The 27,135-nt window shown below is 37.6% G+C and overlaps 1 protein-coding gene across 2 annotated transcripts in view; it reads left to right on the top strand.

Moving 5' to 3' along the window:
- Positions 1 to 27,135, top strand: part of VCL (vinculin) — a 61,141-nt gene that overhangs the window by 16,553 nt on the left and 17,453 nt on the right. For both annotated transcript variants that reach the window (XM_082486154.1, XM_082486153.1), the window contains exons 2-9: positions 6,058 to 6,128; positions 12,399 to 12,549; positions 14,471 to 14,579; positions 16,616 to 16,738; positions 17,015 to 17,175; positions 22,902 to 22,992; positions 24,009 to 24,156; positions 26,538 to 26,691. In XM_082486154.1, the coding sequence (XP_082342280.1) occupies positions 6,058 to 6,128; positions 12,399 to 12,549; positions 14,471 to 14,579; positions 16,616 to 16,738; positions 17,015 to 17,175; positions 22,902 to 22,992; positions 24,009 to 24,156; positions 26,538 to 26,691 (1,008 nt within the window). The remainder of the gene's footprint in view (positions 1 to 6,057; positions 6,129 to 12,398; positions 12,550 to 14,470; positions 14,580 to 16,615; positions 16,739 to 17,014; positions 17,176 to 22,901; positions 22,993 to 24,008; positions 24,157 to 26,537; positions 26,692 to 27,135) is intronic.

Here is a 27,135-nt window from a genome sequence, read left to right on the forward strand (position 1 = left end):
AGAAAGAGCTGAGCGAAATAAATTGAAGAACTAGATCTGCTTGATACTGTAAATAAAAACAGAACATGGGTTCCAATCAAAATACTATGGCTGACAACAGTGAAGGTAAACAGCAAAATCCTGCTTGCTTTTCTTTTGCTGCCAGAGTTCCTTCCCAAAAGCTTCCCATGTAATTTGGCTCCAGTGATTGGTTTCAGAAAGGGAAGACAACAATTGTGAAGTAGTTATTGAGCCCTTGCCACTTTTGAACCCCCTGAGATAAACTGGCACTGAGATAAGGAATGTGCTTTCTAGGCCTTCAATGGACAAGCCTTGTGGGGAGGGAAGAACTCTATGAAAAGTATGGGATACAAAACTGGACACCATTAACTTCAGTCATCATTTTCCTTGTATTGTCATGTGTGAGTAAGACCCCATGTCTGTCACCTGAATTCAAAATGCTTTTCGTGAAGACTTAATTCTCTCTGCTTATGTTGTATTTTTCAGTCTGGTCTGAAATTTACATTGTCTATGCCAGGAAGGTGTAGGCATAAATTTGGTGTAACTTTGGCTTGCTTCTGCCTCTGCTTGATGGCTTGTTCATAGTCTTGAAATCTAGGCCAATTTTACTTTCTTAAAATGAGGGGTGGGGGGAAGGACTGGTAACTCCATTTTGAGATGGATTCTAGATGTGGATATGTGATGTAGAAACTGCTGTCACTGAAGAGTTACAGCAGATACTTCTATTGGGTTTCTGTGGCAGGGTTTTGGTAGCGGGTAGGGCTACAGGTGTGGCTTCTGTGAGAAGCTGCTAGAAGCAGCTCTGTCCAGCTGTGTCCCCCTGTGTCCAACAGAGCCAATGCCAGCCAGCTCCAAGATGAACCCACCACTGGCCAAGGCTGAGCCCATCAGTGATAGTCGTAGTGCCTCTGGGATAATGTATTCAAGAAGGGGGGGGGGGTGAAACCCACCTGTATAGCAGCAGCCAGAAGAGAGGAGTGAAAATATGTGAGCGAAATAACTCTGCAGATGCCAAGGCCAGTGAAGAATGAGGGGGAAGAGGTGCTCCAGGCACCAGAGCAGAGGTTCCCCTGCAGCCTGTGGTGAAGACCATGGTGAGGCAGGCTGTCCCCCTACAGCCCATGGAGGTTAACCAAGAGCAGATATCCACCTGCAGCCCGTGGAGGACCCCACATTGGAGCAAGTGGATGTGCCTGAAGGAGGCTGTGACCCTGTAGAGAGCCTGTGCTGGAGCAGGCCCCTGGCAGGACCTGTGGCCCCATGGAGAGAGGACCTCATGCTGGAGCAGGTTTGTTGGCAGGACTTGTGACCCTAGGGGGGACCCATAGTGGAGCAATCTGTTCCTAAAGGACTATGCCCTGTGGAAGAGATTCACGCTGGAGCAGTTCATGGAGGACTGTCACCGGTGGGAGAGACCCAGTGCTGGAGCAAGGGAAGAGTGTGAGGAGTCCTGCCCCTGAGGAGGAAGGAATGACAGAGACAACGTGTGAACTGACCACAACCCCAATTCCCAGTCCCCCTGCACTGCTTGGTAGGAGGAGGTAGAGAAATTGGGAGTGAAGTTGAGCCTGGGAAGAAGGGAGGGGTGGGGGGAAGGTATCCTAAGATTTAGTTTTTATTTCTCATTACCTGATTCTGATTGGATTGGTTATAAATGAAATTAATTTCCCTGAGCTGAGTCTGGTTTTGCCCATGATGGTAATTGCTGAGTGATCTCCCTGTTATCTTGACCCGTGACCCTTTTGTTATACTTTCTCTCCCCTGTCCAGCTGAGGAGGGGGAGTGATAGAGCAGCTTGGTGGGCACCTGGTGTCCAGCCAGGACCAACCCACCACAATACTTAAGTTTATTTTTTCAGGACAGACATTTAAAGAAATTAAGAAAGAAGTTGCAGAGTACTTCGCTTAAGTACAACAAATTTCTGATGTGAGATTTAACACTCCCATTGTCATGCCACTGTTCTTCCTGGAGGCTTGAAAACATGGAAGAATGCATAAACCAGCAACTGGATTTTAATGTGAGGTAGTTTATGGTAAAGTTGCTTTTACAGCATACAGATCACTTTGAGTGCTACTTTGATTTGTCAAGCAAAACTCAAAAACTGTAGCTTATTCCTTGAGAGAAACCTGGGTGTCTGATAGTGTTACAGCCAGGGCTGTATGTGTTCACTGGATAATGATGAAGGACTATTCTTAGGCTACTTGCTAAAAGAGCAGATGTTTTAAATTTAGCTTCCGGAACATTGCAAGAGCTATTTCTTCTAAGGGCATCTTTTTTTAACTGGGGAAACCATATAAGCTGCAAGGAAAATTTCACTTCCTTCATTTGGCCAATTGTGAAATTGGCATTGTCAATGTAGGCATTCAGAAGAATATTTGTTTAAAAAGAAGAAAACAAGCTAAAGAAAACCCCAAACGATAAACTTTGGACCCTCATCTTAAATATTTGTGTGTTTTATTCTATATGATACATGCAGTTTGTACTTTCAAACTTCTAGAAGCTAAGAGAACTAGATATTACTCAGCGTTTGTGTTTTTGTTTAAACAAAGTCTTAGAGAATTACAGAACCTGAAACTGTTTCCCCTTCTCACTAAACAGCTGTTCTTTGCTTTATCCAGCAGGCTAAGAAGATGGGAAAGGGACCTTGTGGAGTACTTGTGTCTTGTTTTTCCTGCAGCAGAAGCAGACATGACAAAAAGCTGCAAAACTGGTTATAAGGAAAAACCTCAGCCTGATCGGAAAGTTTTCCTCTTGCTTTTCCATGGAGAAAATACTCCCCAGCAGGAAGCTTAAAACATACTGATCTTCTACTAATTAGTGGCAGATAAGAGTGCATGAGACCTACAAGCAAAATTAAAAGCCAAAAGCAGCAGGAAATCTCAACCTCTGCCTGGTTCTTCTAGCTGCACTCCTAGAAGGCTTTTCAAGTGGCCATATGCCCTCTGACCTGTGCATGTCCCATTTCCTTTAAACTCCTAGACTTGTCAGCTTCTTGTTCAGTGTTACTAAGTAGCAGGGAAGTAGCTCGTTCTTTATCTTGATTCAGCTGATTTGTCTCTCTTCTCCCGAAGAGTATGGAAATGAATATGGATGGGTAGAAGTTGTAACTATGAAACTGTCTTGGTAAGTTTTGCTTGAGAGCTTCCCTTCCTCTGTGCTGCTCTGGGCAGGTACAGTGTTCAAGAAGTTACAGTCTCTTTACTGTGTTAACCAGTACAGCTTCTTTGGAACCATGAGTAATGGCCACTTCGGTATTACTTAAATGCAGAAGCTTCTATTCCATGGAGACTGTTGCTTCCCAGTTAGTTAGGGAAAAGTTGTCTTGGGAGGTAAGAATATCAGAAACCCAAGTAGGAATGCTGTTTTTTCCACATGTATACTGTTGGATAGAAATAAAATACAAGTTTCCCAGATAATTGCTCTGTATTAGCATGAAGTTTGACAAACTTTCTGTCTGAAATAAGGAACATGTAGATATTACATCTTTAGGAAAGAAAGAAGAAATCTTCATTCCCTTGGTATTGGGGTATGGAGAAGGTAGAATTGAGTGAATCTGTCCCTTGTGTTACACTGCAGTGTGTCTGAAAATTGCTTAGCCCATGTAAAATTTCAGTCTGAAGAAACCAGATCTTACTAAAACAAAGTAAGAAACAAAAAATCCCCCTAACCACAAAACTAAAAAAGAAAACCCACAAAACTCTTCTGGGGTTGTGAATTTTCAGTCCCAAATGTGGCTTCTCATTTTGAGACTTTGACTGTTAGATGGTGAGCAGAGTATTTTTGTTCTTTACATTCTATCTCTATACCTTTGCTACAAATGCAAAGAGCAACTTCTGGAAAAGTTAGTTAATAGTTATGTAAATATGAAATGCTTTCCTTAAAACCACAAGGTTTTAAGCTTAAACAGATGCAGTCAGTACATGCTGTATTAGTGCTTAAAATACGGTAAAAAGTCCATTCTTCTCAAAAGGTAGGGAACCTTTTTAATTGAGGCCTTGTGGGAACTGCCTGAAATGCTGTGTCCTGTCTGTGTGCTGTATAGTGCTGAGGATATTGGAGGAATGAGTATTTCTGCTTTGTGATGGACTTGGAAGAGAAATGATCTGCCTTTGGAATTTAGGACAAAGACTGTGTTTCAGGAAAGTTTTGAGGTTAAAACTCCCTGCAAAAAATGGAAGTGGGAATTGACTCTCATCCTATTCATTACTTTCATGTGAAGACTGAAGAGCCTAGCTAGGCGTAGCAAAAATGTCCATATATGTGTATGTATAAATACATAAAATGCACATATATACTGATACATATATCTATAATTAGTCAATAATGCTTTGAGTTGTGAACTTAGATATATCCTTTTACAGAAGAAACTTATGCTTTCCAAATCAATGAAGAAATGCTTTTTGTATGGTCTAATAAAACTAAAAGTAATTTACAACACTCTTGCTACTTGATGTAACTTGAGCAGAAATTTCTTGGTTGCTCCTGACTGACTGTTCAATATAAAATAGCAATAATGATGGTTAGAATGACCATCAAATTGAAGCTGCCCCACCCCACCCCCCCGTAAGCTTTAGTTTTCATGTGTTCTTCGAAAATTGTATATCCTAAGAAACACTTTTTTAAATAAACTGAACTGTATGTGGATTGATACAACTGCAAGAGAAATAAATCTTGAAGTCAATGGGATTTCTTCCCAATGGTTCTTCATTTTCACTTGATGACAGCCTTCTGTCTAAATTATGTATAATCCAAAATTTATGCAGATTACTGCTTTTCTGTGTCATTTTTTTATCATGCATGTGTGTATACAAACATGTGAAAAATATAAAGAATGTGTTTTGTGAGTACAACGGAAATAATTAGAACAAAGCAGGCATACTCTCTGGTGCGTGTCTCACAAGAAACAGGACATGATATACATTTATAATTGTGCGCCTGAGCTCTTGCCATGAAGTCCAGGAGTCAAAGCAATGCTGCAGTGCTGTGACCTGGGAGGGAGCATGGCTGTTACTGAGCCTACAATGAGCATATGTGACAGAAACCTATAATAAAATGGAGAACTTTCAACCTCCTCTCTGTTCTTCCCTTTATTACTTACAGACTCACAAGCAGTCATATAGATATTTATTACTAATAGATTTAAAAAAAAAAAAAAGTAGACTAGGTTGAGTCTTTGTTTGAACCAAAGAAAATGCTAGGGCCAATGTACTTCTGTAAAGCCCGTCTGAAAAGGACTGGACTAGAGACACAGTTTTTGGCAAGCAGCATAAATTTGCAAGGCAATGGTGCTTCTGGAAGGCTTGGCAAGTGCTGTGCATACTGGCATACTATAACTTCTGTCAAAAACCAGCACATCTTTAAATCAGGGATTTTCAGGGCTATCTTGTCTAGCTTGAGCAGGCCTGGCAGCTCTTAACACAAACTAGTGTCTGGGTTAAAGACCTTCTGCTTTGTGAGGCCCTTCTGAATAGCTTATTCAGCTGGAAAATACAGTGAACAAAGGAGCTGGAAATATTTTGTCAAGTTGGTGATCTCACAGTCCAGAGAGCCAGCTACCAATTATAAAGACTTCTATTGTATAACACAAGAGCTAGTGTATAGAAAACTCCAGATCTTACTCTATCTCTTTCTTTATTAACTTCTGTGTAATTATTTTTGCCTAAAGGATGGTGTGAATGTGGATGTGGGTTGTATTCTCAGTAATTAACTACATTTTTCTAATAGACTGGGTCAAATAGCAAAATGGGGGTAATTTTTTTTTTTTTTAACTTGCTTTCTGACTTGTGGGGGTTAGGAGGGAGGGAAGCCCACAGAGTTCACAGTGATTAAGTTTTTACAACTAAGTGCCTATGTTGGCAAGAAACAATATATGATTTCTAAAGCGTTAGACTAACCATAGTATATAGTAGCATCAAAAGCAGACACAGCAACAGCAAACCCAGTGAAAGGAAATGCCATTAGTACAAATCAGGTTTTTTGTTGATATTTTGCTATTTATTTTCATCTGGGCTTTACGGTGAAATTCTGCATCTTAAGTATGACTTCTTTCTCCTGCAGGTTGGAAAAGAGACCGTGCAGACAACAGAAGACCAGATCTTGAAAAGGGATATGCCACCAGCATTTATCAAGTAAACTCATTTTATTGTAAATCTTCTGTTGTAGGTACTGGAAACGTGTTCCAGTGATAGATCATTGTTACTCATTTCTGCTGTACAGATTAGAAAATACTCTTATGTTTGAATAGCTCTTTGGGGTCTTGAAGCTGACCTTTGCCAGGAATGAACTTTCCGTCAACAGTGAACTTTCCTGTTACATGCTTGTACGTATCTAGGGTATTTCTTCCTTTAAAAGGAAAAATAGTTTGGAGTAATAATGGTGCTTAGCTATGTGCTGTTGTAGTTTTAACTAACAGTGTCAGAGATCACGTGGTGTTCCCAATCTTTTCTGTTTATTTGGTTGGTGGAAAAGTGTGAATTTGTCAGAATAGGCAGCTGATACATGATTATCTGCCTTGGAAATCTAAGATATTTGAAGGGCAGTGACTGACACTCTTAATTCCATGGCTCAGTGTTAAGGACAACTGAGTTTCTCCTTCTGCTGCCTTCGGTCTTAAAAATCATGTATTACTTCTTATTGTGAAGTTGCCAAGCTGCTTACTGCCAACTGACAAACTTTAACTGAAGTGACTTTGCCCTATAACCTACTGAATGTAGCGACTGCTCTATCGGTGTTGTCCAATGTTTACAGAATGACTGAATATTTTACTGTATTCCCAAATACAAAACAGGCAGATAGACAAAAAAAGAAAGCATTGAGGCAAGTAAGAAAATACTAAAATGGAGAACAGACGATGTCTAAAGAGAAAATTTCTGCTGAGCAGTGAAAAGCAATTTAGTTTGTTGCATTGTAGATTGATAAAATGAATGATAAAAAAATGCCTGGGACCAGGTGGTATTAGTGTAAAAGTTCAAGACTACCTGGTATGTCAATCAAGGTGATGCTACTGCCTGAGAAAATTTCTAGGGGAATCTGGGGAATAGGAGGTCTACAGGTCTGACATACCTTTGGAGCAAAAGACTAGAAATTCTATACTAGGAAAGAGAATTAATAGATCCCAAATGCATATAATTTGCTTTGGGTGAATTGACAGTGTTTCTGTGGAGGGAAATTCTGCCTTATAAATCTGTTGGTGTTAGAAATATCACAAAGAGGGACAAGGGTAATCCAGGTGATACAGCATACACTGATTTCTAAACTCTGGAAAAGTCTGAAGGCTTCTAAGAAAATGAAGTAGGGTTATAGGGTAATAAGAAAAGTTCTTGTATGGAAGAGAGAAAATTAAAAGTGAAAGGGAAAAATTATGTGGTTAACCCTGACAACGGTGGGAGGTAATCAGTAGGGCTCTAGGGATCTCTGCTGGAACTGTGCTTTTCACCGTGTTCTCAAATGCCCTGGAAACCAGGATGAACTGTGAGTTGAAAGTACTTGCTGATGACCCAAAGTCTTACGCAAGGTAGTGAGATTAATGGATGACCCTGAGAAATTACAGCAGGACCTTATTAAACTGAGTGACTTCGATATGAAGTGTGGATGAAATTATTTTGAAAGATCTGAAATGATGCGCACAGCAGGTCTAGCTTCAGATAGGATGATTGACTCTGAACTGACCATTACCAATGGCAAGTGAGATCTTGGAGCTGTGATACATTGGTGAGAGCATCCATTGTATGCTCAGTAGTGGTCAAAAAGTAAACCAAACGTTAGGTTTATCAGCACAGGATGAGAGACCAAAATGTCACTGTATATTTTTCTCTCACACCTTGAATACTGCCTGCACTTGTGGTCCCTAAATTTTAGGCTGTAGTAGAACTGGAAAAAGCTCACGGAAGTGCTTGGAGAACAATCAAAGGTATGGAATTGCTTCTGTATAAGGCAAAGCTAAGTAGACTGGAACTCTTCAGCCTGGGAAAGGAGACAGAGGAGATTAGGCCCCTGACAAAGGTCTAAGGAAGCATGAGTTACGTGGAGAAGATGGCAACTTGCACTTCTCTTCCTGTACAAGAATTTGATGGGGGCATTGCTTTGAGCTAGTAGTTTATAAACCAACAATAGGGAGACCTTCTTTCTATAGCAAGTTATGTACTGTTAAAATTCTTTGTATAGGTTTGGCAGTTAATAGATAAGTACTTAGAGGAACCCATTGTGGGTTATCAAATGGACAAACTGCAGGAAATCCCAAGAACTGAAAATAGTTGGAGGATGGGAGAGCACCCAGAGGAAGTATAATAAATGCTTATCCTGTTCTTAACCTTCCTTAGGCATCTACTTGAAGCTACTTTTGGAGACAGGATACTGAGCTAAATGGGCCTTTGATATAATCCACTACAGTATTTATTATGCTGTGTTCCTGCTCTGTGATCTTGTTTGGGTGTTGAGAGGTTTGATTTATTATTATTATTTTTTTTTAAGGGGAGAGTTTAGGTATCGAAATGAGACCAAAACTTTTTTCTTGGTGAGTTGTATACAAATATGTAATTTCGATTGTGCTCATTTTCTAGGATGTGTAGAGTTTTTAGTTTATTTCCAGCTTCTTGTTCACCAAGACAAGTAAAGGATTAAGGTAAAGAGATTTTTCTTAACTGCAACCAGTCTTTGATCAACAATTAGCAGATTGTAGAGACTTAAATAGTTAAATTACTGTAGAAATGTTGCACAAGCACTGCTGAATTGGTACCACTTTATGCTGGGTGCAAGAATTCTTGCAGCAATTCATGACTGCTTGAATTGTGATATAATGAAAAATGGGAAACAAAGCTGTCTGTCACAGTAATGAAACCTACTTCACATAGTACTTACTCTCCTAGATGCAGTAACATGATTTAGGAATGTTCAGTGGCCTTTCTGAATGATAATCTGTTGCATTTGTTGTTTTTTGTTAATGTGGAGTTTATATGAAAATGAACTTGTACATATCAACAGTTCCTTGTTAATACTGTGGGGTGTATTGTCACCGATATCTGTGTTGTGGGGACAAGTGACAGTCACAGGTGAGCTGCCAAGGGAGTCTTACCGGCTCCTGCATTAAAGGGCAGGATCTGGATGTGGGAAGTTGATTTTTATTTTTTTTTTTTTTTCTTTCCTGGGAGGAGAGAGGGTTTTTATTTCTGAAGTGTTAGATCAGGAATTGGCAATCCTCTTTGAGGGACTGCTCCAGCAGAACTTGTACTAGCACATGGATGATGGGGTAAGCAGCAGTGCAAATGTGCTAGCCCTGCATTCCCTGTCTATACTTTGTCCATTTAAAAGGACCACCAGTCTTGAGGAAACTGCTCTTGGAGGATAAGGGAGAAGATCTGTTTATTCTTTTCAAAACTTGAGTTTTGGCTTGCCTGAGACTGGCATTGAGGGTTCATAATGAATATATATGATGGTAATCTGTAAAGTTTTTCAGTAGGAGTGTGATTGTGCAGCTAAATAATTTGGCTGCTGAGAAGCTTTCGTGCATCTCTTTGCTTGCTACTGACATAAACCACATTGGAAAAATTGACCTAGAGTTAAAAAATGCTGTGTTCTTTATCTTAATTGTCTTAAACACCAGGGAGTATGAGTAATGCATATAATTTATATCAGATGTTTTGTGATGTGTTCATATTACTTGTTATAATTCTCATGTAAAGAAGGAAAAAGCTGTAATCTCTAGGCAAAGAACATGGTAACACCTGATTTGTTTCCACTGAGAATAAAAATTTGTCTGTGTTTAACTTGCACATGCAAACTCATTTAACAAATCAAGCAATAATGCTATTCTATATTAACATTATTTTGGTAGTCAAGGTGGAGCTGCATTCCTAGTAAGTGTACTAACAAATTAATGTTAATGTAAATATTTGCTTTTTATTTCTAGAACTGCAAGTAATCTAAACTGTAGTGAGTAAACTCACTGCAACTGAAGTGGTTAGAAGTTGAAACTAACATTATTCAAAGGCATTGCCTGGCATTTTTGGGCAGGCATCTCTGGGAAGAGCAGAGGTCAATCCTAAAACCTAAAAACTAAAATGGTAGGTTAGCATAAGCTGATTTTTTTTCTTCACATTTCATAAAGATGACAGTAACAGGAATGAAGCTGATCGACTACCAAAAGTGGTATGGTTGAAATATTACCTGTGGCTTCTCCACAAAGAATTTGGCTGGTCTTAACATAGTTCTATTGAAATCATGCCTCAAAAATAATTATAATTTTTTTTTTTATAAAGCTGGGATTTTTTTTAGGTTGCAATAGAATATAGGGATCAGAACATTCACCAGAGCAATGAGCTTCTATTAAGAACTTTTGAATATGTTTGGTTCTTGTGACAGAACAAGTGGTTCATTGCATTGAATGTTTTTATTGTTCGGTGTTTTTGTTTTTTTTTTTAATTAAAGTAATTGAATTACTTTTTCCTCAAATTCTAATCTTTTCTTTCCTAGCACGTATGCTTTCCAGGGGATGGAGGTGTCTGGTTTTTAAACACCACTCTGCTTTTTTTGTACCTGGTGCACACTCCTGAAGTCTTTCAAATGCATTGGAAAGTTTATACAAAATAGACATTGTACAAGTGAAATGCAAGTTTACCTTTCAGAGGTTCAACTTTAAAGAAAACTTTGAATCTTTAGAATCTTTATTTTTGGTATTTATGGGTTAATTCCTGTTCATGTTAATTCATGTTAATTCCTTTCTTTACAAATAGAAAAGCCAGTCTTGAAGTAATCATTAGCATTAAACAGATGACCATGAAATTGAACTGTAGGAAATTAAGTATTTCTGAGCCTATAGCTCTGAGCTGGCTGAATAGGTGATTTGTTAATCCTTTTTTTGGCAGAGTTGAAAAGAATAAATTTGAGAAGCAAGTGCGGAAATCTAATTTAGTGAAGTCAGTTGACTTTAAGAATACAACTAAGTACGTTGCATATTAATGAGCAGACCATTCCCACTTTCTGCCTTGAAGTCCCCCTGTATTTTCTTACTCAGTTATGAGTTACCACCATCTGATGTGCTGAGCAGATGTCTCACTCAAGAGCAGGTTATGATAAGGTCAGCTGGCCCAATTCAGTCTACTCTAGGGAGCCATTAGCTGAAAACTTTACTCTCTGAAAAAAGTACATTTTCCTGTAACGAGTGTCTTATTTCCAGTATAGTTAAATTTAGATGTAACCATTAAGTTCTGCTATTTGTATTAACAAGGAATGTAGGGGAGAAAATGGTCTGTGTAACTTTCCAATAGTACTTAACTGAAAACATGATAAAAGAGTATGTCAAAGTGGTCACTAGAACCCAGGCTATATGACAAGCGTGAAAAGGTTGCAATAAGAGGTAATATCGCTGTAATAAAAGGGTTTAATGTTTGTTGGAACCTTGTGTAACTTGAATGAGCACATGGCACTCACATGCATAGAGCCGATGTATTAGACTACACTTAAATTTCTGTCAAAGAGACAGGAGAGAATGAAGGAAAGTCGCAATCAGTGTAGTCAATAACTACAGTTGTGAATAGCATAGCTAACATGGAAGTGAAGTCTGAACTCTGTATTTCTCTAAGTTGTCATGAACTAATTACAAGAGAACAGAACCGTAAACTTTTCAATGTTCCAGTCTGATATTTTAAATTTGTTGTGTTAAATGGCTTGATGGAACCTAATTTCAGAGCTCATTTGTTTATTGTAGTACCTTCTGTGTTACAGCAATTACATACTGTAATGTCTTGCAAAACTTCCTTTCTGCTTTTAAATGTGGAATTGCAAGCTGCATTTGAAAGTCATACCTTATCACTAAGTCTTGTGGCTATTTAAAATGCTGTTTCTGTCCTGAGTGTTAACAGACTCTGAAGAGCTGAACAACAGCTTCAACAAGCAGGGCAATCAAGGAATCTTGGTTTTCTTAATACTGTGTTCTTTTGTCTTAATGTGTACCTATCATTCAATATTTATTAATAGCAATTGCTTCTTGAATGACAATGCCAATACAAGGCTGATGAAGGTTAGCAATTACTTTGATTGTGAAGTCCTAAATGAATAATTGTTTTGTCCCCTGCCCTTGTCATTAAGAATGAAAGGTGTTTTGCAATGTTGGGACCTCTCCTTAATGACACTGTGTTGACTGCTGTACACGGGATACTTGAAACATTCCCTACATTGGAAGATTGCATGACTTCTGAAAAACTGTGTTGTACAGTTGCTTATTACTTTCTTGTTAAAATAAGTACAATAAATGTTCTTGCTTTTTAAATGATAAAGGTGTAGAATGATCAGTTTGCTTGCAGTGCTTTAAGTTGTAAAGTTAAAAACAAATGCAGTGTTTTCTCAAGTCTGTTGTCATACGTAAAGAAACTAATCAGCAAGTTTTGTCTGATGACTTTCCACAGAGTGGAGAATGCCTGCACCAAACTTGTTCGGGCAGCCCAGATGCTGCAAGCAGATCCTTATTCAGTACCCGCTCGTGACTATCTAATTGATGGATCAAGAGGCATCCTTTCTGGAACATCAGACTTACTTCTGACATTTGATGAAGCGGAGGTAGGAATCCCAACATGACTGACATAGGTACCTGCACAATAGTACCTGCACAATCTAAACTATTGAGTAGATGAATGTGGTTTTGATCGTTCTAGCTCGATTGGAAGCATATTTTGCATTTCTTTCTGTCAGAAGGAGCCTGGGCTTGTTGCTCTGTTTTGTTAAGAGCGTCTTTTTATGACATAATGCTTAGGCGTTGCCTGTGATTATTCCTCAAAAAGGCCAGATCCCATCGACTCTGCCTTACATCTTGCTTGACACTTTTTTTTGTATTCCCTTCTCCATCCCCTATTACTGATCCTTATACTCTTTGTATCCCTTCACTGAAAAGCCCTAGGTCACTTCCTAACTTGTCTGGCTGACTCATTAGCTGTGGGAGTTTAATTGGCCTTGGGGCATGGGAGGTAATAAAAATCCAGATTGTCTGGCTGGTTAGCCAGAAAATGTGTTCTGATAGATGTAACAGTTACTGTTTTGGCTGCTGCACAAGCCAAAAAGTGGCTCATAGGTGCTGGTTTTTGGTTTGTGTTTTTTTTGTCCATCCTCAGATGGACAAAATGCCAGAGTTGCAAGGAAACTTAAGAAGGAAGCTTTGAGTGTCTAATACTTGAAAATGTTTCTTTGTTACAAATCTTACTCTTGTGATCCTCTTGCTGGGAATGGGGAGTCTCGTTTGTTTCTAAACAGCAAATATCCTGCTACTATGAGGAAAAGAAGCTCACACTGTTAGAAATGCTGAAGTTAATTCTAAATTTTATCCAATCTGCTAATCTATGAAATTGTGTTACCCTTCCTGCTGTTCTGAGTAGTCTAACGTGGCATCCTTGTCTCTCATGTAATCAGCTCATGGTACTGTTAGGACTTTTTCCTGAAATGAGGAGAATCTTATGGAATTTCTCCGTAGCACTTGTGATTACACATTATTTTAAGTGGTTTTTAATAGATACTACAAAGTGTTATAAGACAGAATTGCAAGGAAGTTATTAATCTGACTGCTTCCAGTGTTTAGGAAGTGAGTTGACTTCTGTGCAGTTAATGCTTCATTGAATTAGTCTCTGACGAACTGCATGTTAACCAAAAGAAAATCTTAGTCTGGAATGGATTTTTCACAAATACAAAATTTGGCACGTCTCTGTCTTACTATGTTTCAAGATGAACTAACATTGGGACAAAACTGAAATGACTTTTAGAGGAAACTATGATCTGTTCTAGGGACTGAACACTGCATGTGGTTGATACGAATTGAATGTTAATTAACTCATTCTTCAGTGAGAGTTGTATGTGTTGGTGTCAGAAATAATGTGGTTCAGGAGGTTAGAAGATTAACCAACAGAGAACTCTGTTTTGGAATCAAATATGAATTGAAAAGGTTAAGCTAAGGCAGATGTCCAGAGGTAAATAAAGTACGGTCTTCACAGATTTTTCTGGAAAGCTTAAGATGTCGGATCTACCTTTCCCACTGGAATGCTGGATAATGTTTTATCCACATGTAGGGCTGTATGGTGAATAATATTTCCTCTGAAAGCTTGGAGTCTGCTTTCTATATAGTTTTGCTTTGTGATTGAAGTATTCCTTATTGATCAAATTGCAATGAAAAACTTCAAGCATGCCAGCATACTTAAAGGCACTTCCTTATAACCTATTTTCTCAATGATATCCTTCATTTATCATACAAAGTGAAAACACTGGAAGTAGCATTTTGCATTTCTGGGTAGTGTAATGCTGATTAAATAGTCTTTGTCGATACAGCACTCTTGAGTAATGGCATGATGGGTAACTTATCGAGTATCCCAGACCTTTGTGATTGCCCGTATGTCATGTTAGCAAATGCTATACCTATTCTGTTCTAATAATAGGCTTGCATTTCTAATTCAACTGTAACTCAGCTTCATCTAATAAATGATGGAATGTTCCTTTTTAGGTCCGTAAAATCATCCGTGTCTGCAAAGGAATATTGGAATATCTGACTGTGGCGGAAGTAGTAGAGACTATGGAGGATTTGGTGACATACACAAAGAATCTAGGGCCAGGTTTGATTTGCTACAGCTTGTCATAAGCATACTAAAGTATAGTCTTTTCCATTACCCTTTTTTCACCCCAGCACCTTCCTCACCCAAGTTCCGAGAGTTTGGACAATGATAAAACCATTGCTTTGAAAGTGTTTGTTGGAAAGAGTTTTAAACTAGAGGGTGAATGATGACCGTTTTCTAATTTATATTCTCTCTTAAGAATCTAAAACAGTCAAGATGTTGGTAAATGATACGTACTACACAGATATGTACTGTGCTTTTCCTACACTGTATTATATGAGGGAAGTAAGCATGCATTAGTAGGTGAAACAAACAGATTGAAGAAACTGTGTAATTAAGCACTCACAGCTATAAAGTCCATTAAGCTGACAAAATGTCTGTACTAACTGAGCTGGTTAGGACTAGTAGGAATTTCTCGTAGTAGTGTAAGCTACATATTATATATTAACATTTTAATGAGGTTGCAGAAATTAAAAAATTCTTTTTGTTCGTTATTTGATGTTCCTTCACTACTTGCTACTCCACTGTGTTAACTCACACTTTCACTGGTGGAAGTATGCGACTGGTAAGTGAAGCACTGGGTAGCTATAGAAGAAACCTACCATTAATCTCTGTCATCCACTACTCCAAATGCTTTAGTTTAAGCATAAAGTAGATATTTAACAAAAGCATTCTATAAATTCTAGATGTTGTGGTGCTAGATTAGGCAAGCATTGGAATTAATGTTACGCTGACCTAAAGAATGCTTATATAAACAGAGCAGGAATCTAGTTAGTACTTTATATATAAATAAGAATACGTATGTAGCGTAAGAATAACAAGATCATAGATTAAATGACTAGTAGCTCTCATGTCACAGAGCATGTTTGTAGATTATCCTGGTTTTATTCATCATGTGTATACTTTATCTTGTTTCTAGATGTGAAAAACTTTAAGTTCCATATGAAGGTATAGTGTTCTCTAACTTTTTTTTATGTCCTGTGAGAAGTTTCCTTCAACTAAGTAGACTTTTCCTCATTTTGAACAGGAGAAGATGAAGCAAAAAGGGCAATCTTCTCTTTCTGTGAAACTTGTTCTTTTATGTGGTGTACAATTTCAGTTTTTATGTGGTCATTGTCTTCCATGTCTTTAAAATGGAAGTTTCCCCAAACTTCAGTTTATTCTATTTGGCTCAGTCACAAGCATTTGGGACTTTTCACTGAACCTCATAGACATAATTTGCTGTTATGTGTGTATGGTAGGGGTAATAGGTGTTGGGCAAGTGTCTTAGTTTCTTAGAAATGAGATAAAAAAGCTTGAGATAAAGCTTGTACCTCTATTGTAAATAATCTTCCCTAAGATCATCCTGTTCTAAATAAATAGCTAATCTTGTGCTTCTGGCATGCTCTGGAAGTGCTTTCTTTGCCTGAACTAAATGCTGCTCAACACTTGCAGCCCGTGCCCACAAAACTTTTTATGCCTGTTGTATGTACCTTCAAAGTCTTAGCTATTGAAAATTGATTTGCTCTAGAATAAATTTAATGCTTTCCACACTTCTAGAGCACTGAAATATTTATAGCAGAACTGAAGTATAAATAGATACAATTCTTGAACTCTGGTAGAGCAAACTCTGGTAGGCAAACAAACAAACCAACCCCTGATGTTTCCTTTTTCTGCCACTCAATTAATGCTTTGATCAAGAAAAGGGGAAAAAAACCCCAACCCTATAAATTAGCTTCCAGAGTTCATGAGGTGACTTCATGTCCTAAAGTTGTCATTTCAGGTATTTTCCTATTTTATTGCTGGGATTTTAAATCAAGAATTTTGAGGATTCTATTCTACTTTGCGTAGTGGCTAGGTTTTGAATCAGTGGCTTCTCTGAAGTGTTTGGAATGTGTTTTAAGTAACAGCTGCTAATATAAAAAATAAGTTTTAAACTTCAATATAGTTGTCATAAGTCATTACACTTTGTTCTTTTTTAGAAAGCTCAAATGTTGCAAATTAGACTTACTATTACATTTCTTTATTTATGAATGTTCAATTATTTTAATCTTTAGGAATGACAAAGATGGCGAAAATGATTGATGAGCGACAACAGGAATTAACTCATCAGGAACATAGGGTTATGCTGGTCAACTCCATGAATACTGTGAAGGAGCTATTGCCAGTACTTATTTCAGGTATTTTCGGCTTTAATTTTTAATATCGCTCTGAATTGCTGTCTATTTTGAGCTGGAGTTCCAATGTCTTATATTTATTAAAAATAACAGCCTTGACCTTGCTTCTGTACTGGTTGCATATAACTGTGCTTCTTGTATTAAAACTACAGTCTCTTTGAGATAAAGTTTTCCATGCAAAATAAAATGTACTGCCTCTGTATTAATGCAATAGGAGGTCACCTTGAGCATTGATCGTATTATGCATTTACCTTTTTCTAATCTATGGTATTTTCACAGCTATGAAGATTTTTGTAACCACGAAAAATTCTAAAAGCCAGGGAATAGAAGAGGCATTGAAAAATCGCAATTTCACAGTAGAGAAAATGAGTGCTGAGATAAATGAAATAATCCGTGTATTACAACTCACTTCCTGGGATGAAGATGCCTGGGCAAGCAAGGTATGTATCACACCTACGTTTGTATATAGAAGTCTAATTTTTATCTACTGTGTTGCATACTCTACGAACTTGGGGTTTTGAGACCGAAATATGTATTTGTGCATCAGGTTTGTAACGCTTTGTAATCACATTGTATAATCTCTTCAAGGTCAAAGATCATCTTCAGAGATTATTGTATTAATGTACTTTCAAAATTAGCTTTCTCTCAAGAAACTAAAGGCATTTGAAGGTGGCTCAGTGGCTACGTAATCATGTTTGACAGAGGAAAGTTGGGTAAAAAGCTATCATTTTATACATGAAACTGGTCTTGTATCTAGGCATTCATAAGTGAGATAAATACTACTAGAAGAGATAGGTTGCTGTCATATGCCTTGTGGAAAAAGGCCTGAAGTTGAGCAGTTTTAGTCCATTTTGGGGGATCCTTCCTTGAACACTTCCTCCTTTTCTCCCTGCGCCATTTTTCGTCTTTGCCATGTCTCAAAGAAATGCATGTTAGATTGAAGAGCCTTTCTGGATAAGTATGATGTCTGTGAAGCTGGCATATGGACAGTACTGGTTCCTTACAACTCGGTGTTAAGTTGTGCAAGTGACTGCAGGCACTTCCCTGGAGTTAAGTGGTGCTTTTAAGTGGTACCTGCTGAAGATACTGAAATGTCTAGCAGACCATAAAGCAGGTCTGACAAACAGAATCATAAAAGTGTTATTGTGGGCTTACAAATAAATGTAACTGGATAACTGAAATTCCTGCCAATTTTTTGAGTACCTTGAAGTAAATTGCTGAAGGGATTTTTTTTTTTAAGGGTTAGTGCTATGAGCAACAAGTAACTGTAAATATATTTAAAGAAAATATTGAGACCTGAAGCCAGACTTATTAACAAATGAAGTCTTGCAGAAAATCTAACATTGATGTAATCTAGGCATTAAAATCACTTTGGCCTATATTGTTTGGCACTTGACCCTTAGTTTGCCTTTTGAGTTATTTTGTCACTATCACTTCCTTATTATGACTACTTTGTGCATCTTTGTTTTTGTTCTCCTGTTCCTTACCCTTTTCTCACCTTTAGAAGGTAAGCTTTCTTCCACACCCTCCACATCTACCTTGTACTAAAACCAAACAAGCATGTATGTGGGATTTTGTGCTGTGTGCAGACTGTGTGCTGTGCAACTTTTATTTGTGTGCCAGCTGTGACACCATACTTATGTATATACACACGGAAGTTTTAAAAGGTTCTTAATAGCTCTGTCTAGCTACAGGTGGAATTGGCTGTCACTAAGGGAATGGTAACTGCAAGCTGAACTGCATTAAGGCTGTCTTTCTGAGTCTGATTATAGTTAGCCCAAGATTTTAGAGCACATTCTTGCTGAATGTTTCTGTGTTAATTTATGTTATTAGTCTCTGTAGCTGCAAATAAAGGGTCCAGTCATGCAGGAACAAGCTTTCTGCATGCCCAGAAAGCGTTATTAGATCAGGAATTTTGTCTATTCCATAGTATTTCACCAGCAGCCCTCCTTCAGTTCAAATGGTTCGTGTTCTTCAGGTCTGGGCCTAAGCCTTCAATTTTATATGTGCATTTTTTCAACTCTGTTTTATTTTTGGATTTAAACATTCCTGTATCTTACAAAATACAAATGCAGGGTTTTTTTTTCTATGCAACAAGTTAGGAAATTTTCATGGTAAAAAAATGACTCTTGCAAAATGTTAGCAATTTAGCCTTAGGAAATTCGTACTTCTCTTGCTAGCGAGGCAGATATTATTAAGAAATTATTAAGAAAATAGGTATTAGCAGTATTTCCAAATGGAAAATAATGGTCATTACACGTAATGCATAAATATGTTGTGTGGACTAGTATAATCGAAGTGTCCTTCTGTTCTGAGTTGACAACTTCTTAATTGTATTTTGTCTTTTAAATTAAGGTACTCTGACAATTTTTGGAACTGTAGCACTGGGCGTTAGCCAAACAGTTATGACAAAGAATTTGAGTTGAAAAAAGCAGAAGCGGGAGCTAGTTTGCCACATATTACAGACCTTCTCCTGTATTTGTGTATATATATATCCATTAATGCTTGACTTACTCATTATTTTTCTGGAAGGGAGAGGGACGAGTTCTTTATTTCTACTCGAGATTACCGTTGTATGCATTTCATGCCTGACGGTCAAGGGAAAGATATTTTGCCCTGCTTTTCTGGAGCAAAGTAAGGTGTGTTTGAGGATGCACAGGTCTGAATTTTTACCTGTGTGGTACATGCTTCTGTTGATGTTGGAGTTCATTATATATTTATTATTCGAGCTTGAATTGTTTGTACATTGAAGTATCACAAAATCTATGTAGGGGTAGTGGAGAATGAACAAATGCGTGGAGCCAGAGTTGTAGGCTTTTTTGTAAACTGTTTTTGTTGGTCTTTCTAGACTCTGAAATGCACATTACTGTTACTGGATTGCAATAATCTCTGCTTGCACCAACACTGGATTTTTTTAAAATAGTGTGCTGATTTAGAATTGAAATACTGAGCAAATACTCTGACAAAAACAATCTGTATTTATTTCTTCTATCTGTAGCTTTGTACCTTTTTTTTCTTTGGACTTTACATTTTACAGAGGAGTTTAGCTTTCTTTTGTATATTCTTAGCATTTATTTTTCAATAAACTTGAAGTAATACTCAATTTAAACATCTTCCATTTCCTTAGAAATGGAGGGAGTTAAAAGTTGTAGGAAGCTGAAAAGTATCTAGTATCTTGCAGGATTGAACCCTGGATAGTGACTAAGCGATCTATTCTGCCAGAAAGCTGGCTTTGTCTGTATCCTTCAACATTCCCTTCTTTGGTAATGAAATGCAGATATCGCTAGACTAGACCACTTTATTGAGTCAGAGGTCGTGTTTTATATTCAACAAGGGATTGTGTAGGATTTATTATGCTCTTTTTCAAAGCAGTGCCAATACCACCTGCTCCATGAATAATCTCAAAATTCTTAGTAGTGGCAGTAGCGATGCGTAAAGGTATCTTGAATAAGGGCTCATCTGCTTTATGAACTGATTTGCAAAAAGCCAACTTGCTCTTTTCCCCTCAGACAATGTTTCTCTAGCTGTTTAACTTGATTAACTTGTTTATCTCTTCTGAAAAGGTAATAGTGCTGCTTTAGTTAATGAAATTCCTTTTGCCAACAGAACTGTGGGGAGAGGAGGGAAAGAATACTTTTTGGCTGATAAAAGTACTCTACGTTAAACTTTTTTGCAGGATATAGCTGTAGGATTTTTTTCTTTTCTTGCTTGCAACTAATATCCTGCTGGCAAATCCCAAAGACTAAAATTTTAAACATATTTAGCTGTTTAGACAGGAACAAGGCATTTAAACAGCTCCAGAAGTCGGGGATATCAAGGCACTTTCAAGCAGTAAGACCTTGAGCAAGTTGCTTTGTTTTGTTTAAATTGAATATTTCTGCTTTTTTCTTCTCACTTAATAGCCTGAATTGGCGGATAAGTCCAGACATTTCAGGATTGCTACACCTTTGTCACTTGCCAAGTATTTGACACCAGACACAACTGTGGCAGAAACAAAAGCCTAGTACCAGCAAACCTAGTTAAGGATGTCTTTCAATTTCCTATTTAAAAATTACTCATCTTGTTGCGATGAAAATTCCTTATCAGGCTAAAGCTGAGAGGGTTTCCTTGCTGTGGCAGTTTGAGCTGTGACTATGGGAAATTCGCGTTTTAAGAGCAGTTGTTCTGGAACACTTCAAGTGCCACACTAGGATTTTTACCAGATTTTTTTTTTTTTTTTTTTTTTAATAGGAAAAGGGGAGACTGTTTTGCAAACATGAGTGCAGAGCCACACAGGATAGCAAGATTTACACAGTGGAGCAATTCAGTTATATAGCCCTCATGATGGACAGATGGGTCCTGTTATTGCTTGGGTAGTGCTAGCAATTATAAAATCCTAAGTGCCTGATATAAGACTTCAGATTCAGAGGCTTCTATAGAGTTTTGCTGAAACTGCAACTCTGCAGGCAGCTGAGACAACACAAAAGCCTGTGCTGGTAGAAAGGGAGGGGCAAAGACACTTTTCCCAACACTCTCAGCTATCTCACACCTATCATCTCATCAGCCCACTAAGCAACATCTGTTGCCTTTTTAAAAATTCAGTTAGTTTTGTTTCAGATTATTTATGGGTAGACAGGCTTGTAGTAGACCATTCATTTCAAACTGAAGTCGCTTCAGTTACTTTAAAACAACGGAAAACTGTAGCACCTACTTTCACAGCTAGTAAGGTTTTTATATACATTTGAATATTTAAGTGACTATTTACTTACCTCTTGTCATATATTAAATGCAAGCTGTAGACAGGATGACTTTTAACAGAATGTGCCCACCCCCACCTCTAGCTGTGTATCCTAATCCTACCCTTTGGAAGTTTTTTCAAACAAGTCCTCTGAGACCCAGTTTCTAGATTTAAGAACCAATCATCCAGGCGAAAAAGATTCTGCTTTTGGTGCTCTCTCGCAGGCTGCGATTCAAGAGCCCTTTAAAATATCGAGCAGTGTTGCATGACCTTTTGGAAAGCTGGTTGCTGAATTATATTATAGCACCTTATGAATAGCTGACAGACCAACATGCCTGAATAAAACTGGCTTAAATGCCAAAATGTTTACAGTGATGTATGTTTGAGGCTACACAGAATGAACAACTCCACAAAAATGTGGCAGTTCTTTAGTGTTGTCAGGATATCACATGCTGTAACAGATACTGATTGTTGATGCTAGTAGGCACCTCTTTGTAAGAGTTGGACATGGACAGTCCAATTCAGTTCATAGCATGAGCGTCAGGCTTCTTTTCATCATCTATATGCTAATCATGGGATGTTAGATGTATTTCAAATTATTTCCGTGGCATATGTGGTAAAAAGCTATTTGGGCTTTTTCCCAATTTTCTACTTAAGGTACTTGTTACTCTTTTCACTGTCTTGTCGTTTGCATAAGATAGAAAACTTCTGGCCCCTAGTGGAGAGATGACACATGAACAAATAACAGCATGCGGAGAAATGAGAACGAGATGGTTTTATCTCCTCTAGTCAAAGAGGTGTTGGATAATAGCAGCATAATAGTCAAAGAAACAGCTTCTCTGATGCTCTTGGCCAAGAAGTTTTGAGTTTAAAACAACCACGTGTGAATACATGTGTTTGTCTCCGAAGACATCAAACTCCCTATTTGAGAATTCCAGGAATTAGCTGGCAGTCTATTTTTCTGAAATAGCAGATGTTTGGCTTTAAGCAGTAGAGCAGGTGAAAAATGTAGATGTGCAACCTCTTACACAGAAGTAAGTAGTAAAATTCACTGGCCAATTTCCATTTTTGAAAAGTTTACTCTAATCTCATTGTTACAACTTTTCTATGTGCCCTGATGTACATTAAGGAAAAAAATGGAACTAACTCCAAGATGTGTGCTTATTAGACCTCTGACTTTAGAAGTTAAACCACTAGTAAATAAAGGAATAGAACAATCACTAAAATTGCATGCATATTTTCTGCATTTTGAGTGAAACGAAAATGTCTGTCTTAATTGGAAAGAAGTTACTATGACCTGCTACTTTGAAAATGGGTTTTGAGCTGCTTATATGGGTGTGTTTCTGTAAGTACACTGTGCTTTATAGAACTTCTGTCTGCTTTGGCTGTGTTGGCTATTTGTGCTTTGATTTTTTTGAGAATCATTTTGGTGGTTTCTCTTTTGTAAAGGACACTGAAGCCATGAAAAGAGCGTTAGCCTTAATAGATTCAAAGATGAACCAGGCAAAAGGTTGGCTGAGAGATCCAAATGCACCTCCAGGTAATGAAAAAAAAACAAAACCAAACAAACAGCACAAACTATTTTGATTTTTAAAGGTCTTAATAATCCTGTTGTGTAAGACAAAATTGCCTTTAAGCATTAATAACCCATACATAGTGGATCATTAAGAAGGAGCCTGTACTTATTCCTTTCTTTAGATCTTGGAGATTGAACAAGTTGTGTCTAATGATCTGGAAAGCTTTACTTCTTTTCACTTGTCTGAATAACATACTCTATAACATACATGGTTTTTCTTTGTGTTCCACTAGTAAAAACAAAACCCCATAAATTGCATTGAACAGTATTTAATTACAATGGTTGCTAATACTTAAAATTCCTCCTTTTGTATTTTCAATTTTGTATAACTCTAGGTTTGCCTAACAGTAATATTTAAGTGTTTTTCTTTTCAGTCTTGTCATAAAATTTTTAACATGAAAATGTGCCATAAATGCTGTAACTACAGTCACCTTTATTTGTCTAAAGGTTTTGCCTTTGTATGCATCATTGAAACAAATAAAGCTGGATAGAGGCCTGTTCCATTTAGGCTTTGAAAGACCTTATCTGAAATAATTCCTCTGAAATTGAAACCAAAATAATGCAGTTGTAAAGTTGGAAGTGAATTGTTTTTATCTGTGGAGCTACTGCTTATACTACTTCTGACCTCATTCCCCTTGCCACAATCAATTCCAGAAACCTCAAAGTTATTTTCAAAGCCTTCCATCATTGACACTGACAATTAATGAAATAAACTATTAAAAATTCATTAGCTAAGGACAAATGCAAAGATAATTGTAGAACTTACTGCAAATCAGATTTTACTGACTATTTTACTTTGAACTAACCTCATAATATGTTTGTCACCTGAATGTTTGGCGTATATCTCATAGTTTTTGGTACACTTATTTTCATGCCTGAACGTAATGAAGTTAATGTGGTGGGACGTGATGAGACTAGCAGTTTACTTGTATACGTCAAGGAATGTCTTGTTTGTTTTACTACCTGACTCTGCATCTTAGGGGATGCTGGTGAGCAAGCAATAAGGCAGATCCTTGATGAAGCTGGAAAAGCGGGAGAACTGTGTGCAGGCAAAGAACGCAGAGAGATTCTGGGAACATGCAAAACACTGGGCCAGATGACTGATCAACTGGCTGACCTCAGAGCTAGGTAAATCTATTACTTTTAATGGACAATTTTCCAGCACTATTAAAACAATTTTTCTCAACTTGCCGTTGTGTCACTTCCTAACCTGTAGGTCAGTAGCTGTATTTTGCCTTTTTTACTTCAGTCTCTTCTGATAAGAGTAATATGTGAAATTTTAATTGTATAACATGATGAGCAAAATTGTTCAAGTAGATAATTTGGAGTTTGTTTAATGTCAAACACATAACCTTCCTCCAAATTAGGCAGAAATGAAATTTTAAACTCTGCTGTTAAGTCTGTCCTCCAAAGAGGATATAGCCCAATGACTGTAAGATACACGAATACTCTAGTTTTTAGGTGTTTATTGAGATGTTAGACCACAAGCAGTAGTTGTTGAAGCTGTTTATCAGTCACTCATAAAGTCTACTGAACTTCACGTGCATTTCTCGCATAGAGTGTTATTTAACCAGAGTCCTTTATCATTTTTCTGCCTCCTCATTAGAAATTGGTTATTCTTTCACAATGGTGTCTTGAATTTAAGGGGCTTTGGTTTTAGGCAGCAGATGAATCTCTTTAAATGTGCTATGTTTTTTGGTGTTAGGTACTATGGCCTTTTGTTCTTCTGCCAGAAAGTAGGATGTATGGTATTCCTTTGTGAAGGCATAAAGAGGATGAGAGAAATAACTATTCCATGTAGTTTGAACACTAACTCAGTTTCCTTTGAGTATAAGAAATTTTTCAGCTGCTTCTCAGTGTAGTAAGTCGTTAAGCTAGAGTACCCTAACATGGGTTTCTTTGTTTTGTTGTAACGCTCCTCCCCACCCCAAAAAATAGCCGACCTGGGAATGCCCAAAAGCTATTCCTTGCAATCCATTAGGGATACAGGTAATGGTTTCATGGTATAATATTTTCTCGTAAATGTTAATGTGTCTTTCAAATTGTCAGAAAAAGCAATACAAGCTGGGAGGTTTTTATTAAAAAAAAAAAAAAAAAAAAAAAAAAAAAAGAAGGCTTTTAGGTAAAATAAGTGCCTCCTCTGACTTAAGACTTAAGGCCTAGTGAAGTGTAGGAAGTGAGCAAATGCAAATTATTTGGAGAACTGTGTTTTGAGTTACCTTAAGAACAAATTCCCTGCCATCGTTTAAAATCCATAGACTGCCAGGCTCTGAAGTGTTGTGAGGCTATGTACACAACCTTGGAATTTCTATAACTTAATTCCAGAATTGTTAGTTTGCTATATAAAGGCTAAAAGGGCCAAAATTCAGAAACACTGGTTTTATTGTCATTAAAAAAAGAGATGTATATTAGCTATAATAGTGGTAGTGGACGAGAAGCTGATTCAAGTTTATCTTCGCTTGGATTTCCAGCTGATGGACCTGGGAGAATGTAGGAGTTTCTTTGTACCAGTTTTTGCACAGAGTGTTAGAAATTAGGCTAAACTCTTACCATGTAAAGCAGTGCCTGGTGTCAGCTTTGTATTGTTTAATATTTTTGGAGGTGGAGAAAGAGACAGGACTATGATTTACAAACAAAGGAGTTAATTTATATGCTGTATTAATATGTAAATAACTCCAACTCAGTCTGTGAGAAATAAGGTATGAAGAAACGTGTTTTGAGACAGTGGCCTGACTCTGTAAATACCCCTCAGTATGTCAGTAGTGTGCTTGTCATCCTTACGCTTACTGTGGTCTTTTTAAAGTTAGTAGTTTGATAAAGTTAATATGCTCAAAAAGCTTTCTGGTAGTCAGGTTGTTTTGGAATGGAGTATGAGATTTCGTATGCAAAACTAACTTTCTCAGGCATACGTATTTGAAGGAATCTTTCTATCCAACTTTTAACTCCTGAGCGTTTGAACAAAGAGTGGTAGTGCTGCACATTGTTTCCTACAGTCCTGTAAATTTGTATTGCTAGCATCCTTTTCACCATTTTAAGAACCTTCAATCTACTTTGTCAACATGATTGAGGCAACCAAGACATTTTATTTTCACTTACAGACTTGCTGTTGTCACCTAGGTATGGTGAGACAGAACTTCTGCAGGTTCTGACTGACTTGCAGCAACCTATAAGTGAGGAGATAACAGGCCTTGCCCTGGGTAATTTAATGGACCTGTATCCTCAAGTAGCCTTACTTTGTGACTCTTAAAACGTCTTCATTCATCTGAGGATGCTAAATGTCAAATTCTGGAAAAGGGAAAACATGCTCTTAGTTTTAAACTCTTCTTGCTGTGGTGTTCCTCCTCAAGTTATTCTCGTTTTTCCCAGAAGGAAAAAAAAATCTGATTAAATACCGTATCTCTTGCAATAATTGCTGGGAATGCTCATGAACAGTTTTTGTTGTCTCTTCATTAGAAAACAGCTTTGTTCAATCCTAGCTGAATCTGTGATGCTGTTTTTGTCTTGGGCAGAGGACAGGGCGCTACACCCATGGCTATGCAGAAAGCGCAGCAGGTGTCACAAGGTCTGGATTTGCTCACTGCAAAAGTGGAGAATGCAGCCCGCAAGTTGGAGGCCATGACAAACTCTAAGCAGGCAATTGCTAAGAAGATTGATGCTGCTCAGGTACCACTAATGATTTCATAAATACTTCAGAACGTGATTACATTACGGCTGTTAGGGCTTTTATGCTGAACTATTGTAGTTGTCTGCAAACACAACACAGTTACTTGTTAGGAGGAACATGTAGGGGACACTGGCTTTTACGCAGAAAAATCTTAAATTCAGTTTACAGGGTGCTGTTAGTTTTGCTGCGGCTGATGACGGGTTTTTTTGATAATTTTTTTAGGGTTGCTAAAAATTTCAAGGTTGTGAAATTAAAATGATGAAACACTCTAAATTTGGACATAAACTGATGTTATTAAAGAAAAAATTAGTGGAGTTTCAGACTGCACAGATTTACCTGTGGGTAAAACCAGAGCCCTTTCCTTGGGCTCTGTTTTGGGAACAGAGTTCAGGTTTTAGAACTTCACATTCATGACAAAAGCAAAGCAATGTTAATGAAATTAC

This window comes from Vanellus vanellus (genome assembly GCF_965231255.1).
Source record: "Vanellus vanellus genome assembly, chromosome: 7".
In the NCBI taxonomy this organism is placed as follows: domain Eukaryota; kingdom Metazoa; phylum Chordata; class Aves; order Charadriiformes; family Charadriidae; genus Vanellus; species Vanellus vanellus.